The following is a 15,732-nucleotide window of genomic DNA, read 5'->3' as shown; positions in this document are numbered from 1 at the left end:
GGGAGGGGTGGAGAAGCAGATGGGAGCTTCTCCTGTGTGCCCTGGCCGGGAATCGAACCCGGGAGTCCTGCACTCCAGGCCAATGCTCTACCACTGACCCAACCGGCCAGGGCTACAGTTAACCATTTTTTAAAGTAAATTTTTGAGAAAGGAGTAATACACTCGACTCACTATGTTACATAAAGTGTTTACCATCTATAATTAATGGTTCAGGTAACAATTGCTTCTTGGTCTCTTTGCTAATATCAAGTGCAAATAACAGGTTATCCTTATGAACAAGGTTTATCAGTCTTGTGAACAAAATTTGGTCCATTATGAAGCTGAGAACTTCATAGTGGTGCAGTTTTGCTTTGGTGCTTGTTTTTTTTTTATGGTTTTACAATTCATCCTGGTAATTGTTCTCTGCCAAACATCATTTTTATAATTTTTTTTAAACAGATGGATATTAACTAGGAATTACAAAGCCCTCAGCAAAGGTTCCAAGGGCAGTACCTCAGGCTTTTTGAATATAATGATGGAGCTGAAGAAATGTTGTAATCACTGCTACCTCATTAAACCACCAGACAATAATGAATTCTATAATAAACAGGAGGCCTTACAAGTAAGAATTTCAAAATACTATAATTTTAGAAAAGCAAAATTCTAGGAATGTTTATTTCAGTTATAACTGAAAATGGCTTTGATTAATATATTGGTTAAGTTCACTTTGGCTACTGGTATATCTAAATAATGGCATTTTTTTTTTTTTTTTTTTATATTTTTCTGAAGTGAGAAGCAGGGAGGCAGAGAGACAGACTCGCATGTGCCAGACTGGAATCCACTTGTCCACTAGAGGGCGATGCTCTGCCCATCTGAGGTGTTGCTCCGTTGAAATCGAAACCATTCTAGTGCCTGAGGTGGAGGCCATAGAGCAGGGGTCAGGAACCTATGGCTCCTGAGCCAGATGTGGCTCTTTTTTTTTTTTTTGTATTTTTCTGAGGTAGTCAGATAGACTCCTGCATGCGCCCAACCAGGATCCACCCAGCACGCCCACCAGGGGGCGATGCTCTGCCCATCTGGGGTGTCGCTCTGCCACAATCAGAGCCATTTTAGCGCCTGAGGCAGAGGCCACAGAGCCATTCTCAGCGCCCGGGCAAACTTTGCTCCAATGGAGCCTTGGCTGCAGGAGGGGAAGAGAGAGACAGAGAGGAAGGAGAAGGGGAAGGGTGGAGACGCAAATGGGCGCTTCTTCTGTGTGCCCTGGCCGGGAATCGAACTTGGGACTCCCGCACGCCAGGCCGACGCTCTACCACTGAGCCACCGGCCAGGGCCCAGATGTGGCTCTTTTTATGGCTGCATCTGGCTCACAGACAAATCTTTAATAAAAAGATAATAACATTAAAAATATAAAATATTCTCATGTATTACAATCCATTCATTTCCTACTGCTCATGTTCATGATTGCAGGTGGCTGGAGCCAATCACAGCTGTCCTCCGGGACAACACTAAATTTTTATTGGATAATGCGTAATGTACACGGGTCTTGTATGGCTCTCACAGAATTACATTGTAAAATATGTGGCGTTCATGGCTCTCTCAGTGAAAAAGGTTTCCGACCCCTGCCATAGAGCCATCCTCAGCACCTGGGCCAACTTTGCTCCAATGGAGCCTTGGCTGCGGGAGGGGAAGAGAGAGATAAGAGAGAAGGGGGGAAGGGTGGAGAAGCAGATGGGTGCTTCTCCTGTGTGCCCTGGCTGGGAATTGAACCCAGGACTTTCACACTCCAGGCCTGTGCTCTATCACTAAGCCAACTGGCTAGTGCAGTAATGGCATTTTTTATCAAAAGCCTTTAAAATATAATTTATCCAATTAATTAATTTGATTGTTTTTTAAAAATGTATCTCTAATTGTTGGCTGTTATAATTTATCCCACAAAAATCTCTTACTGTATTCTTAAATGTGAAAAAAATTTAATAGCAATTGTACTGAATTTATAATTTGGCAAATGATAGTTTTAAGAAGGATATCTTTCTTGATTGAGATCTTACCCTTCCTTTTACCTCTGGAAGACAAATGAGAAGTGTGGACAAAGCACAGTTGGCAGCCATTACAGTAGTACTTTGTAGTATCATGAAGTGTTCTATCTGTATAAGTTAGAATGCATTTTTTTACTCTTTGGGGGGGGGGGAGGAAACCTTTGAATGCTTAGTTTCTGCTTCTAGTTTATTATTTTTTCAGCTTATATTTTTAGAGAATTAATGTAATAAATAGCAAATAGAGGGAAACTGTGTCTTTTTTTCCTCCTGAAAATGCAACAAAAACCTAAGTGCTAAATGGCAAGTAAAATTTTAGCTTAGAACATAGAGCAAAATGATAAAGTTCCAAGAATTTGGTTAACTGGAAAAAACTGCTTTCTAACATTGTGAAAATTTAACATTTCAATTTAAAATAATTAAACAGAAGTGTTAAGTGGGGCATATGTTCAGTTCTTTTAACAATTATAACAGCTGTAATTTATTGTTTTTTTTAGCACTTAATCCGTAGTAGCGGAAAATTGATTCTTCTTGACAAGCTATTAATTCGCCTAAGAGAAAGAGGCAATAGAGTTCTTATTTTTTCTCAAATGGTGCGGATGTTAGATATACTTGCAGAATATTTGAAATATCGTCAATTTCCCTTTCAAGTAAGCATTTCATTTTGTCATTTTTGTTGATTTAAATGTCATGTAATACCTCAGCATGCTTTATAAACCTTTGAAATTCTCTTGTAAATGAAGTAAATTTTTATATAAAGTACTTTTAAAAGGTACGTTTAAAAATTCTATTTGTCATTATTCCTCTTTCTTCTTTACCTTACATTTAGCAGGAAAGCAGTTTTTCTTTGATTTTTATTTTCTTTTAACTCTATTTCTCTTCTATGCTCAAACCTAATGGTATTTCTCTTCTATGCTCAAACCTAATGGCACAGCCTTATATATGAGGCTTTAGACTGAGGAAGGAAAAGAGAGAGCAATCATGAATGTTACGAAGACTTTTGCAGATTCTGAAGATTTATATGCTCATAATTTTTCTAAAGCATAGTTTGCTGATTAAAACTAGATGACTTTAGAGAAGAGACCAAACTTGTCTTATATTCCATCTGTTCAGTATTTATTTTGAAATTCATTCGACATACTATAATTAAATCAAATATGGATGAGTGTTAGTGCTAGTCAGGTGCTAGTCCAAGTACTTTATATCTAATAATTTTAATCCAGTATATACAGCTAGTGAATTGTGTTTAGGCAGTAAAATAGAAATAGAATTGTAAAGATCAACCTCAATTTACATAATCCCTACACTTTTGGAGTTGATAGACTGGTGTGAGACATAGACATTAAGTAGGTAATTACAAACAAATACAGAATTACAACTCTGGTAAGTGCTTTGTAGACCAGGGATTTGGTGATATGAACATGATTGAGAAATAGGCAATCATTTAAGGGAAAAGCTAGAACAGGTATCACTGAATTTTTTTAAACAGCTTTATTGGGATACCACACAATTGATTCATTTGAAGTGTAAAGTGTTCCCATCACCACAGTCAATTGTAGAGTGTTCTCACCCTTCACCTCTCCCCCACTGTCCACCCCCACCCCAGCTCTGTTAGTTTGTTTTCACACAGATAGTTAATGTGTGCATGGTCAGATAAATGTAGTATAGAAGTACTTTTGAGCAGCTGTTCTCTGCCCCTAATCCCTTCTCATTTCTACGTCACTTTCCAGAGAGAATAATTTTCAGCTTTATTTTGGTTTAGATCATGCCTCAAAAAATGATACACCACTATCTTTAAAAAGTTTTTTTTTAATTGTGATTTTCAGTGAAAAAGTAGCAACACTTTAAAAATTTATTTTTGTTTTGGACATCTGTTGATTAGCTAATGTTCAGTAAGCACTCAGTGTATGGAAGCACTGTGTGTTTTACTTCACTGTCTCACTGAATCCTCTGTATTCTACGAAGAAAGTACTGCTGTGTTCCTTTACTGAGGAGGAAACTGACAAGGAGAAAAGTCAAATCACTTGCCCCAGGGACCTAGGAATACTCAAATGTGAGCTATTTGACTAGAGCTCCAAATCAGTGATTTTAAAACTTTAACTGGAGGACTTTTGCTGGATCTCCTTTAGAGTTTCATCTGTCTGGAATGGAGCTCAATAATTTGCATTTCTAAAATGCATTTCTTAAAGTGGGTCTTGAGCAGAATGAAAGCCTCTGCTGTTTTGGGGAAGCAGTCTTAGTGGTTAAGAGCAAAGACAGAATGCCTAGCCATTGTCTTACTGCCAAAAAACTACTTTCTATTCTTAGTCGTAGCAAAGACAATGTCACATTTTTATACTTAATTTTATAATTTATTTTAATTCCTTAAAAAGTGTTCTTAATTCTTTTATATGTGCTGTTTTAATGTCTTTTATTCTAGAGATTAGATGGATCAATAAAAGGGGAGTTAAGGAAACAAGCCCTAGATCATTTTAATGCTGAAGGATCAGAGGTATGAATGCTTTTAAAATTGTAAATTGTGTTAGTTATTATTTTAGTCATACTTGTAGTTTTACAAGTCTTATTGGTAAATTGTTTCTCCTTATTTATTGATGAGCCAATTTTGATTTGCAAGTCAGGTTTTTAAATCAATATTTTATATTAAAGTTGAAGAATTTTATTCTTACCAATATTATATCAACATAAGACAGTTAATATGCTTCAAAGTAAATTAGCGCCCTTTCATTCGAAATTTTTTTTTATTTTGATGTTTATTATTCCCGTATATAGCTATATTTTAGAGTCTTTTCCTGTTTGGTTTTGTAGAGGTCTATATATTTTATTAGTATTTTTAAAAACTTTTCAGTTTTACTGGTAAAATACTTTTAAATTCAAAAAGTCAATTGTAAAATTCTCATATTAATTACTTACAATCATAATTTGTAGAAATTTAAAATCGTGCCTATTTATAATTCCTTATAGGATTTCTGCTTTTTGCTTTCCACAAGAGCTGGAGGTCTGGGAATTAATTTAGCCTCTGCTGACACTGTTGTTATATTTGATTCTGATTGGAATCCGCAAAATGATCTTCAGGCACAGGCTAGAGCTCATCGAATTGGACAAAAGAAACAGGTATTTTTTTATTCCCCTTATTTAACTCTTTTTAGAATCTTTTTATGGTCATTGTGATCTTAGTTTATTCTCCTGGTAAGATCTTTGGAACACAGTCATGCTATTTATTTGTAAAATAGCATGCTAAGGAATTCAGATTTACCAAAATCACTTGTGAATTCTACAGAACTGAGATAACTATGCTGAAATAGAATCATCACTCTCTTTTGATTATGCATTCTGTTTACAGCTGGAGAGTACAGTATTTTTTATTTAGCATATAAACCTTAAAACATCTTCATTTTATTTTAACTATTTTATATTTTAACCACTGAAAGAGATTTTGCTTAGTAGATTGCTACGTTTTTCTTAGCCTGTTTTCTATATCTGTGTCTATAAAAGATTCTCTATGCAAAAAAGTCATTCTCATTTTACAGTTTTTGTACAACTGTCTAGCAATTGAGAAAAACTCATCCTTTTCAAGCCTTGCTCCTTGTATTTTCATTTGTTTGCCTCTAAATAGTGTACTACTTCTCAAACTTCTCCAAAGCAGGAGTTATGAACAGATCTCACAGAATGGCTTAACACGTTTATAATGCCATTTTAAACATTCATATTTTTTACTGAAAAAATATATCCATAATTTAAAGCTAAAAATGTTTTATTTAGATAATTATCATAAATCTGCATCATTAGGAATGTGTCATGCTGCTTCCCATGATTTTTTACACTCTGGACCAACATTGCATACCCTTAAATGAAAGCTTGTTTAAAAGGAGTAGCTCTTAGCTTCATTAGTCAAGTGATCCCTGTTTTATAGCAACTGTTTTTCATACCGTTTTCTATCTTGAAATAGATAAACATAATTTGAAAAGTCACTTTGATGCCCTAATAGTTATTTAGTATAAAAAAGAGGGGTTTTGTTTTTTTCAGATAATGTGTATTTCAATATATATGACAATACTAAGGATGTAAAGAGTAAGTTTAGAGTTGAGAGAATAAGAACAAGACTCATTCTCCGGTAAGAACTACAAAGGAAAGGAAGAGCCAGGGGTATATTTGTGCACAACAGGATAAAAATTAGCATTAGATTAGATATAACAGGCCTATTTGTATATTATAAAGAGAGGGGAACTTGAAGAGAGGATGACATCTTGCTAATGCAAATTATAGACTTTTAAAAGGGGAGAAGGTGAGAAAATACAATATTCTCACAGGTGAGCTGGGCCTAATATATAAGGTCTACCGGAAAGTTCTGTCCATTTTTGGAATAAAACAAAATACAAATTTTTCTTACCGTCAATAAACTTTATTAAATAATATAATTGCCATTATTATTAATGATTTCTTGCCAGCGTGAGGGCAATTTGTATATCCCATTTTTGAAAAATGTTTTATCTTTTGATGCGAAAAATTGAACCAGTGCTTGTTTGATATCTTCTTCATTTTTGAATTTTTTGCCCTTCAAAAAATTTTGTAAGGACAAAAACAAGTGATAGTCGGAGGGTGCTAAGTTCGGGGAATATGGTGGATGCGACAGACATGCTTCTGTAGCATTTCTTCCTTGTTGAAATTCGTAAAAATTAGTGGCGAACTTTATCAGTAGCCATGGGTACACTATCCCTTCACACATAAGACTAACGTGAATCAACTTTGTTTTAATTTGCTACATCAGTATGTATACATTAAGTGATAAAAATAGAGAGGCACACATGCCAAATAAACATGTGCTTACGTGTCGAAACTTGTGATGGAAACGGACAGAACTTTCCGGTAGACCTTATATATATAGTATATGTCAAGAGTCAAAAATATTCCTGTGTTTTACATTAGATGGGGAATAGTGATTAATTGCACTGAAAAGACACCTCCTATATTGAAAGGATTAACACACAGCCAGACTTACATTTCATTTATACTATTTAAAGACATTGGCTACCACATTTCGTAGTAGGTGATAGAAAATAGGAAAGAACCAGTTAGAAGGATACTGTAGGAAGTTGCTTGTTAAGACCTCTGGGAAGAGTATCTGAATAAGATCAGAAATAATGGCAATACAGATTTCTTAATCATTGTAAAGCCAAAAGCCACGGCCACTACTACCATCACAGCAGCCTGGCTGTAAAGCCAGCAGGCAGGGCTACCATTACTACAGCAGCCTGGCTCATGCAGGTTCGCATTGGATTCGGACAGTCGGTAAAGAAACAACGGAGCCACAAACTGCTGGGCCATAGTCTTTAATTCTAGCTTGCACCCGATGGGCAAGTAAAAAACACACACTGGGCTCCAAAACCCACTCACATTCAGTGCTCACAAAGCCACTGACTTATCCGAGTTTCCTAGAATCAAAGGTTTCTAGCTCACCAGCCTTATTCTCCTCAATTCCCCATCTCCTTCCTTATCCCAGGTACAAACTGCACAAACCGGCATCTCACTCAGCACTCCACCATCTTGGCTGCTTTTCCTGGCCCCCTCCACGTGGCCTCCTTCCACTGCTGGCTCTACTCTCTCTGCTCTCTCATGCTAATCTCAGGAACCAAGAGCGCAAGCTCCCGTTCTGCCCCCATTTTATAGTGTAGATTCAAAACCTTTAATCCAATATACAAAATAGGGAAGTCTCTAATACAAAGTCACTTCTCTGAGGCATGATTGGATTGTACCACCCACATCAAAAAGGGTGGGAAAGGCTTAATCCCCAAACCAAGCCCCAGGCTACATCAATCCCCAACACACATTAATATCACCTGGGCAACGGCCTCCACGTGAGCATAATACATTTTATCTGCCCAACACTGGCCCATGCAAGTTCGCATTGGATTCGAACAGTCGGTAAAGAAACAACAGAGTCAAAAACTGATGGGCCATCATCTTTAATCCTAGCTTGCACCCGGCGGGCAAGTAAAAACACACACTGGGCTCCAAAACCCACTCACATTCAGTGCTCACAAAGCTACTGACTTATCCGAGTTTCCTAGAATCAAAGGTTTCTAGCTCACCAGCCTTATTCACCTCTGTTCCCCATCTCCTTCCTTCTCTCTGCACAAACTGGCTTCTCACTCAACACTCCGCCATCTTGGCTGCCTCTCCTGGCCTCCTCCAAGTGGCCTTTCTCTGCTCTCCTCTCTGCTTTCTGTTCTAATGTTAATCTCAGGAACTAAGAGCAAGCTCCTGTTCTGCCCCCATTTTATAGTGTAGATTCATAACCTTTAATCCAATATACAAAATAGGGAAGTCTCTAATACAAAGTCACTTATCTGAGGCATGATGGGATTGTACCACCCACATCAAAAAGGGTGGGAAAGGCTTAATCCCCAAACCAAGCCCCAGGCTACAAGGATTCTGCCTGCCCACAGTCCGCCCCCAACACACATTAATATCACCTGGGTGACGGCCTCCACGTGGGCAGCGCCATCTTTAACAAAGTGAGCATAATATATTTTATCTGCCCAACAATTGTGTTATAGAATGTTTTAAACATAAATATGGTATAAATATGAACTGCATTTTTCTTAATGGTTATTTTAATTATTTTATTATTGATGAAATATAAGATCCCTATGCTTCATGTACCTGCTATTTAAGTAGTATTCAATTCAAAATTGGCAAAAGGAATCTCTGATCTCCTTCCTGTTAAACATTTGCATGCAACAACAAACTACGTGTAGATGACGAATACAGACGTTTTATTAGTGATACCAATACCGTAAGCATTTGAAGATAACTTTTGATAAAGATCCAAATAAAACAGTATTTAATTTTCTCTGATTATCATAATAGTTACAATCCTGAAAAAATTTGTTTGCATCATAACTTTGTAAAAATTGCTTTATGTTTATATTGATAGTTAGAATTTAAACTCAAGATAGTTAAAAACAGTTTTTAAAATCATTTGAAAGGATTGAAAGACAGGATAAGTTTTCACTTCCAGAAAGTCCAGTAGAATGCAGGATGTCTAGTGTCTCTAGTTTTTATACTCTAAATCAGGGGTCTCAAACTCGCGGCCCGCAGACTAATTTTGTGTGGCCCGCAGACTAATCCACGAAGTTCAAAATATTTTGGATAAAATTAAGTAAGCCCGTGGATTAGTCTGCGGGCCGCACAAAATTGTTTGGCGGGCCGCAAGTTTGAGACCCCTGCTAAATGCTGGTAAGCCTACCTAATCATTGTGAACACTAAAAACATTCCCATAAATTTTCAAAATATCTCTGTACAGTGGTAATGTTTGTTGCAGAACCACCAACTTTGAAAAATAGGGCAAAATTATTACACATAAAGATTTGTCTATTTTGGAAAACTGTTTAATGTCGACTTCATCACAACTTTGTGGTGGCTCATAGAATTTTGGATTGCATAGAATAATGAAATGTTAGAATTGAGACAAACTAGTTTAAGGTTCTCATAAATTTACCATTTTTTCCCTTTTTTCCCCCAGTTAAGACATAATTTAAAAATTATTATCATTCTTAATTCAAAGAAAGCAAATAAAATCTCGTAACCAAAATGTAAGAAGGACATATATCCTCAAAATAATCTTTGAATTAAAGAAACATAGCTTTGAACATGTTGCCATATATATATATGTGTGTGTGTATGTGTATGTGTGTGTGTATATATATATATATATATATATATATGGTTTGTTGTTATTTTAATTTTTATTATGTTTTTAACCAGTGAAAACTTCATGTGGAATGAGCTCTAGTCTATATTGCAATATTTGGATACTTCAGATTAGCAAAACAAATCTTTTTTTTTAAATTTTGTTTCATCATGCATATCTTTATAGGTGAATATCTATCGTCTGGTTACGAAGGGATCAGTGGAAGAGGATATTCTTGAAAGGGCCAAAAAGAAGATGGTTTTAGATCATCTTGTGATTCAAAGAATGGACACAACTGGGAAGACAGTACTACACACAGGTTCTGCCCCCTCGAGGTATTTACTCTACTGTAAAAAAATGTCATTTTAGAATCCTACTATACTCACTTTTTTGAAATGCTACAGACTGTAAGCAGAATATTGACGTACTGTATTTAGTATTAATTTTTTAAAGCACTGGACTAATTTCTAGTCAAAGATGAATATTCGATACATGAGTTCACCACTTTAGTTCTGGAATCTTCAAGGAAATCTCTAGCATTTGGACTTCAAGTTCTTTTTGTTTTAAAATACATGTACTACCAATGGTTTACCTATCTAAATCATAACTGTTATAAGATGATTATGTCAGTAATTAATAGAGTGCTCTGTGAATGTTAAATTTTTTACTGTGGGTGTTGTTTTTTTTCTTTCTTTCTGATTTTAGTTCTACTCCTTTCAATAAAGAAGAGTTATCTGCCATTTTAAAATTTGGTGCTGAGGAACTTTTTAAGGAACCTGAAGGAGAAGAACAAGAGCCCCAGGTTAAAAAGAGAGAAAGATTTGCTTCAAAATGTGTCATCTCTTTAAATTTCAATTAAGTATAAAATTTGTTTACTTTAAAATATGTTAAACTATATGTAAAAGTTTCTTTCTAATTATAGGAAATGGACATAGACGAAATCTTAAAGAGGGCTGAAACTCATGAAAATGAACCAGGTCCTTTAACTGTAGGAGATGAGTTGCTTTCCCAGTTCAAGGTAAATCTTCTTTTAAAATTTTCTTTATAATTATGTAAATTGAGAGGGACTGACTTTTTTGTGTCTTAATATTTTGGCTTAAAATATGCTATATTCCAATATTTGGATACTTCATTGGCAACATTTATTGTATAAGATTTTTTTTTCTAATTCTGACAAACCAGTAGCAAGCTGATTAGAAGGGAGCAAATCATTTATGAATAGTTGCATTTAGTGGAGTGGGAAGGGACATTATTTCCTTAAACTAGCATCTAGAACAGTGTATGGCAAAAACTATGTCCTGGAATATTTGGGTAAAAGTATGATTATGTTCTCTTACTTAGGTTTTCATGACTGAAGTCTTTTATCTGATTTTTATTGAAGCAGTTTTTGACAGATTAATTTAAACATTATCATAACTAAGAAAACAAGTAAATCAGTCAGACAAAGTAAGCAGTAGGTCCCATAAATACTTAACAAATACCCTGGTCTGGTTTGGTGAGGGCTAAAAGGTTGCCAGGAATTCTAAAGCAATGAGGTCAACAGACCTCAGAGTAAGTTGTGTACCATTTACTTATATAAAATATCCTAGATATTTCCAGGAACTGAGGTTTTGAAGAATGAACTTAATTTGTTGTTTTTTATTCAACAATATATTGAGCACTGCAATGTGCCATGTGCAGGGACATAGCAATAATTTAAAACTTTCATGATTTTAATGGATCACTGCGGTGATGTAGAGGAATTATATTACAGAAAGAATTAAGAAAGGAAATGTATTGCAGAAAGAATTAAGCAGGTAAGTTTGAAGAGTATTTCAGTAATTGTGGTGAGAGGTGAAAGTGTCTGAAACTTGCGCTGACTCTGGCTAGAGTCTGATTAACTCCTTTATATGAAATTACACTATATTTTTTTTAATTTGAACATTTGGAAAAAACTAGTAAGTTAACTAGAGTATATAATTATGCAATATTGATTATTTTTATACCAATGGTTTGATACTTAGATATAGCTGGCTTTAAATAACAGACATGAGGGAACAAACACTGTTTTCAGGGGGATAAGCATAGTTTCTTGTAAGCTTTAATATAGTATATTGGCAATTAACTTTAATGAGTGCTTTCTGAATACCAGACTGCACAGTTCCTCCCTCCCTCCCTCCCTTCCTTCCTTCCTTCCATGCTTCTCCTGTGTGCCCTGGCCGGGAATCGAACCCGGGACTTCTGCACGCCAGGCCAACACTCTACCACTGAGCCAACCGGCCAGGGCAGAAAACCTATATAAATTTAAGACCTCAGAGCTCCTATAGCTTGTCAGTAGCTCTTTAGTTTCTCTTTTTATGAAAGTAAAAATAATACTGGATTGTTCTACAGCATTTGGTAGTTAATGGACTGGTGATAATTCCTGCAGAAGGGGATTTAGCATGTTGCTACTATAAATTTGTTCTGTCAACTTTCTCAAGTTCTATTGTAATAATTTTATTGACTAACAGGACAAAAGGGAATCATTCCTGGAAAAGAATTCTTAGAAATCATTTGACTTGTGATCTACTTTGACTTAATAAAGAAATTAACTTTAAATAGTTTAGCATTCAGCATTCATACATGGTTTAATCCATAGCCATATTCACTATTCTGAAAATCTTTAAGTTTTATTGTTTTATTCTGGTATGCCACTTCTCCCTCCTAAGAAAGCAAAATAAAATTTAAGAATGAGTTGTTTTTTAATGCTTATTCCATTAATATTCTGGAATTCATCAGGTTGCCAACTTTTCAAACATGGATGAGGATGACATTGAGTTGGAACCTGAAAGAAATTCAAAAAATTGGGAAGAAATCATTCCAGAAGATCAAAGAAGACGATTAGAAGAGGAAGAAAGACAAAAGGAACTTGAAGAAATTTATATGCTCCCAAGAATGAGAAACTGTGCTAAGCAGGTGACATTTTAATTTAAAAAATGTTTTTGTAATATGAGTATTAAAATCTGCACTGACTGTTTTTTTGTTTTGTTTTATTTTTAATTATGAGAGATATTGGTATGTAGTGTTCTTGTAACGTCTTCATCTGATTTAATAATATTTGCCTCATAAACTGAGTTGAAGGAGTGTTCCTTCTTCTATTTTTGGAGCGAGCTATGTAGAATTGGTACACCTTCCTTAAATGTTTGGCAGTATTTGTCAGGGGAACCATCTGGGCCTGGAGTTTTCTTTGTTAGAAGAATTTTTAGCTAAAACTTCAATTTCTTTTATAAATATGAACTATTCAGAATATCTGTTTCTTGAGTGGATTTGGTAGTTTGTTTCTCTCGAGGTTGGTCCATTTTATCTAAGTTGTTGAATTTATGGGCATAAATTTATTCATAATATCCCCCTTAACCTTTTATTATCTATAGGGTATTTATTGATCCCCTTCTATTCTTTCTGAATATTGCTAATTTTTTTTTATCATTTTAGTTGCGAGGTTTATTTTTTTTTAACTGTCAAAGAACCATCTTTTGGTTTATTGAATTTTGCTTTTTATTATTTATCCATTTTTTGCTTTAATTTGCTCTTTTTGTGTATCTTAAGATGTAAACTTAGACCATTGAATCAAGTCCTTTTCTTTCCTAATATTAATAGCCTTTAATGCTACAAGTTTTCCTCTAAGTACTGTTTATCTGAATCTCCAAATTTTGATATGTTGTTTTCATTTTCATTCCTTTAAATTTTTTTTTTATTTTTTATTTTTTATACAGGGACAGAGATAGAGTCAGAGAGAAGGATAGATAGGGACAGACAGACAGGAACAGAGAGAGATGAGAAGCATCAATGATCAGTTTTTTTTTCGTTTTGACACCTTAGTTCATTGATTGCTTTCTCATATGTGCCTTGACTGCGGCACTTCAGCAGACTAAGTAACCCCTTGTTCGAGCCAGTGACCTTGGGTCCAAGCTGGTGAGCTTTTTGCTCAAATCAGATGAGCCCACACTCAAGCTGGCGACCTCAGGGTCTTGAACCTGGGTCCTCCGCATCCCAGTCCGATGCTCTATACACTGCGCCACCACCTGGTCAGGCCCTTTAAGTTTTTTTTAAATTTTCTTTGTGACTTTCTTTTTAACCCATAAGGTTTTTAGAAGTATGTTTAATTTTCAAATATTTGGGAGATTTTAAAAGTATCTTTGTTATTCTCATTTAACACTGTCATGGTTAGACAGCATACTTTATATGATTTGAATTTTTAAAAATTTGTTGGTGTTTTATGGCCCAAATGGACAAAATAATGGATTTGTAAATAATGGTAACAGTGTCATGCCAAGCTATTTCGGATCCTGCAGCATAAGGAAAAAACCTTAATACTAGATTTTTTTGCATTGACTTTTATTTTTTAGAATACTGCATTACAATATTAGTCATTTTGATCACTTTTTTGATGCCTCTTAAAAATTTTAAGCCTGAGGCAAATTAGGGACTTTCCTCACTCTAGTCCTTGCCCTGCTACTTTTCTTCCAAGAGTAGAATTTTTGTTTTCTTTCCCTACAATGATATTAGGTCTTCTCCTCTGCCCTCAGTTCAGCGGGTGAGATGGGTCTGGCAAGGATTTCTGCCTGTTGTCTCAAAGGTGATTGCTACCATTCTCCACAAAGTTTTCTCTGGTATCCCTCATTGCTTCCATTATTTTCATGAACACCTGGTGGAGGTTTGTGACAATGAGTGCAGGTTCTTCCTTTATTTTGGTTTTCAGAGATTCTATGATCTCATGGTAGCCCACATTCAGCCTGTAGCAAATTTTGCCTAACTTCTTTCCTGCTTTTATGGTACTTGATGCCTACCATTCATGCTCTTCACAAGTAAGCCAGTGTTTGAGTCCCATTTCTTCTTACAAGCTACTGTATTTCCTTATATTTGAGACTACTGGATTGCTTTGTGATTCTGAGGTCTTTTAAGGAAAGGGTTTTTTCTGGATTTGTTTTTTCAGAGAGAGAGAAAGAGAGAGAGGAACAGACAGGATGGGAGAGAGATGAGAAGCATCAACTTATAGTACTTTAGTTGTTCATTGATTGCTTTCTCATACATGACTGGGAGGGTCCAGCTGAGCCAGTGACCCATTGCTCAAGCCAGCAACCATGGGGTCATGTCTATGATCCCACGGTTAAGCTGGCGACCCTGCGCTCAAGCTGGATGAGCCGGCGCTCAAGCCAGCAACCTTGGGGTTTCAAACCTGGGTCCTCAGCATCCCAGGTCGACGCTCTGGCCACTGCGCCACTGCCTTGTCAGGCAGAAAGTTATTTTTCAAATGAGATTTTGTAGATTATGATATTATTGTTAGGGTAGGAGGAACCTATCAACTTTCTACATCCCATTCAGTGGAACCAACTGTGTTTGGCCTGAAAGTGAGCATGCATTTTCTTGTTTGCGTTTATGTCTTCAAACCCTTTAGTGATTTGCATGGCATTATCTTAGTGAAGGATGAAAGGTTAGAACAAGTGAGAACTGAAGACCTGTTTTTAACTTGCAATAAGCTTTCACCATATTAAAGGTATTTAGAATATGCACTGAGACTGGAAAAACTCCAGAAAGACTTAGAGAAACTTTGGTATATCTGTTAAACAATTAATGGATGTTTAGTTGTTTTTATGTGGGGTTATTTTTTTTCTGTTTTTGTGACAGAGTCAGAGAGAGGGACAGATAAGGACAGACAGGAAGGGAGAGAGATGAGAAGCATCAATTCTTCATTGCAGCACCTTAGTTGTTCATTGAATGATTTCTAACATATTCCTTGGGGGGCTCCAGCAGACCGAGTGACCCCTTGCTCGAGCCAGTGACCTTGGGCTCAAGCTGGTGAGCCTTGTTCAAACCAGATGAGCCGGCGCTCAAGCTGGTGATCTCAGGGTCTCGAACCTGGGTCCTCCGCGTCCCAGTCCAACACTCTGTCCACTGCGTCACGCCTGGTCAGGCTTTATGTGGTTTTTTTTTAAGGTTGAATTGTTTAATTTTATTTATTTTTTACAGAGACAGAGAGAGGAAGACAGGGACAGACAGACAGGAACGGAGAGA

The 15,732-nt window shown here is 36.0% G+C and overlaps 1 protein-coding gene across 2 annotated transcripts in view; it reads left to right on the top strand.

Moving 5' to 3' along the window:
* Positions 1 to 15,732, top strand: part of CHD1 (chromodomain helicase DNA binding protein 1) — a 90,383-nt gene that overhangs the window by 45,973 nt on the left and 28,678 nt on the right. For both annotated transcript variants that reach the window (XM_066381900.1, XM_066381901.1), the window contains exons 16-23: positions 439 to 601; positions 2,510 to 2,662; positions 4,432 to 4,503; positions 4,974 to 5,123; positions 9,889 to 10,037; positions 10,408 to 10,504; positions 10,625 to 10,720; positions 12,460 to 12,636. In XM_066381900.1, the coding sequence (XP_066237997.1) occupies positions 439 to 601; positions 2,510 to 2,662; positions 4,432 to 4,503; positions 4,974 to 5,123; positions 9,889 to 10,037; positions 10,408 to 10,504; positions 10,625 to 10,720; positions 12,460 to 12,636 (1,057 nt within the window). The remainder of the gene's footprint in view (positions 1 to 438; positions 602 to 2,509; positions 2,663 to 4,431; positions 4,504 to 4,973; positions 5,124 to 9,888; positions 10,038 to 10,407; positions 10,505 to 10,624; positions 10,721 to 12,459; positions 12,637 to 15,732) is intronic.

The sequence above is a fragment of the Saccopteryx leptura genome, chromosome 4 (assembly GCF_036850995.1).
Source record: "Saccopteryx leptura isolate mSacLep1 chromosome 4, mSacLep1_pri_phased_curated, whole genome shotgun sequence".
In the NCBI taxonomy this organism is placed as follows: domain Eukaryota; kingdom Metazoa; phylum Chordata; class Mammalia; order Chiroptera; family Emballonuridae; genus Saccopteryx; species Saccopteryx leptura.
Note: the sequence above shows the minus strand (reverse complement) of the source record. Positions and strands in the feature narration are given on the sequence as shown.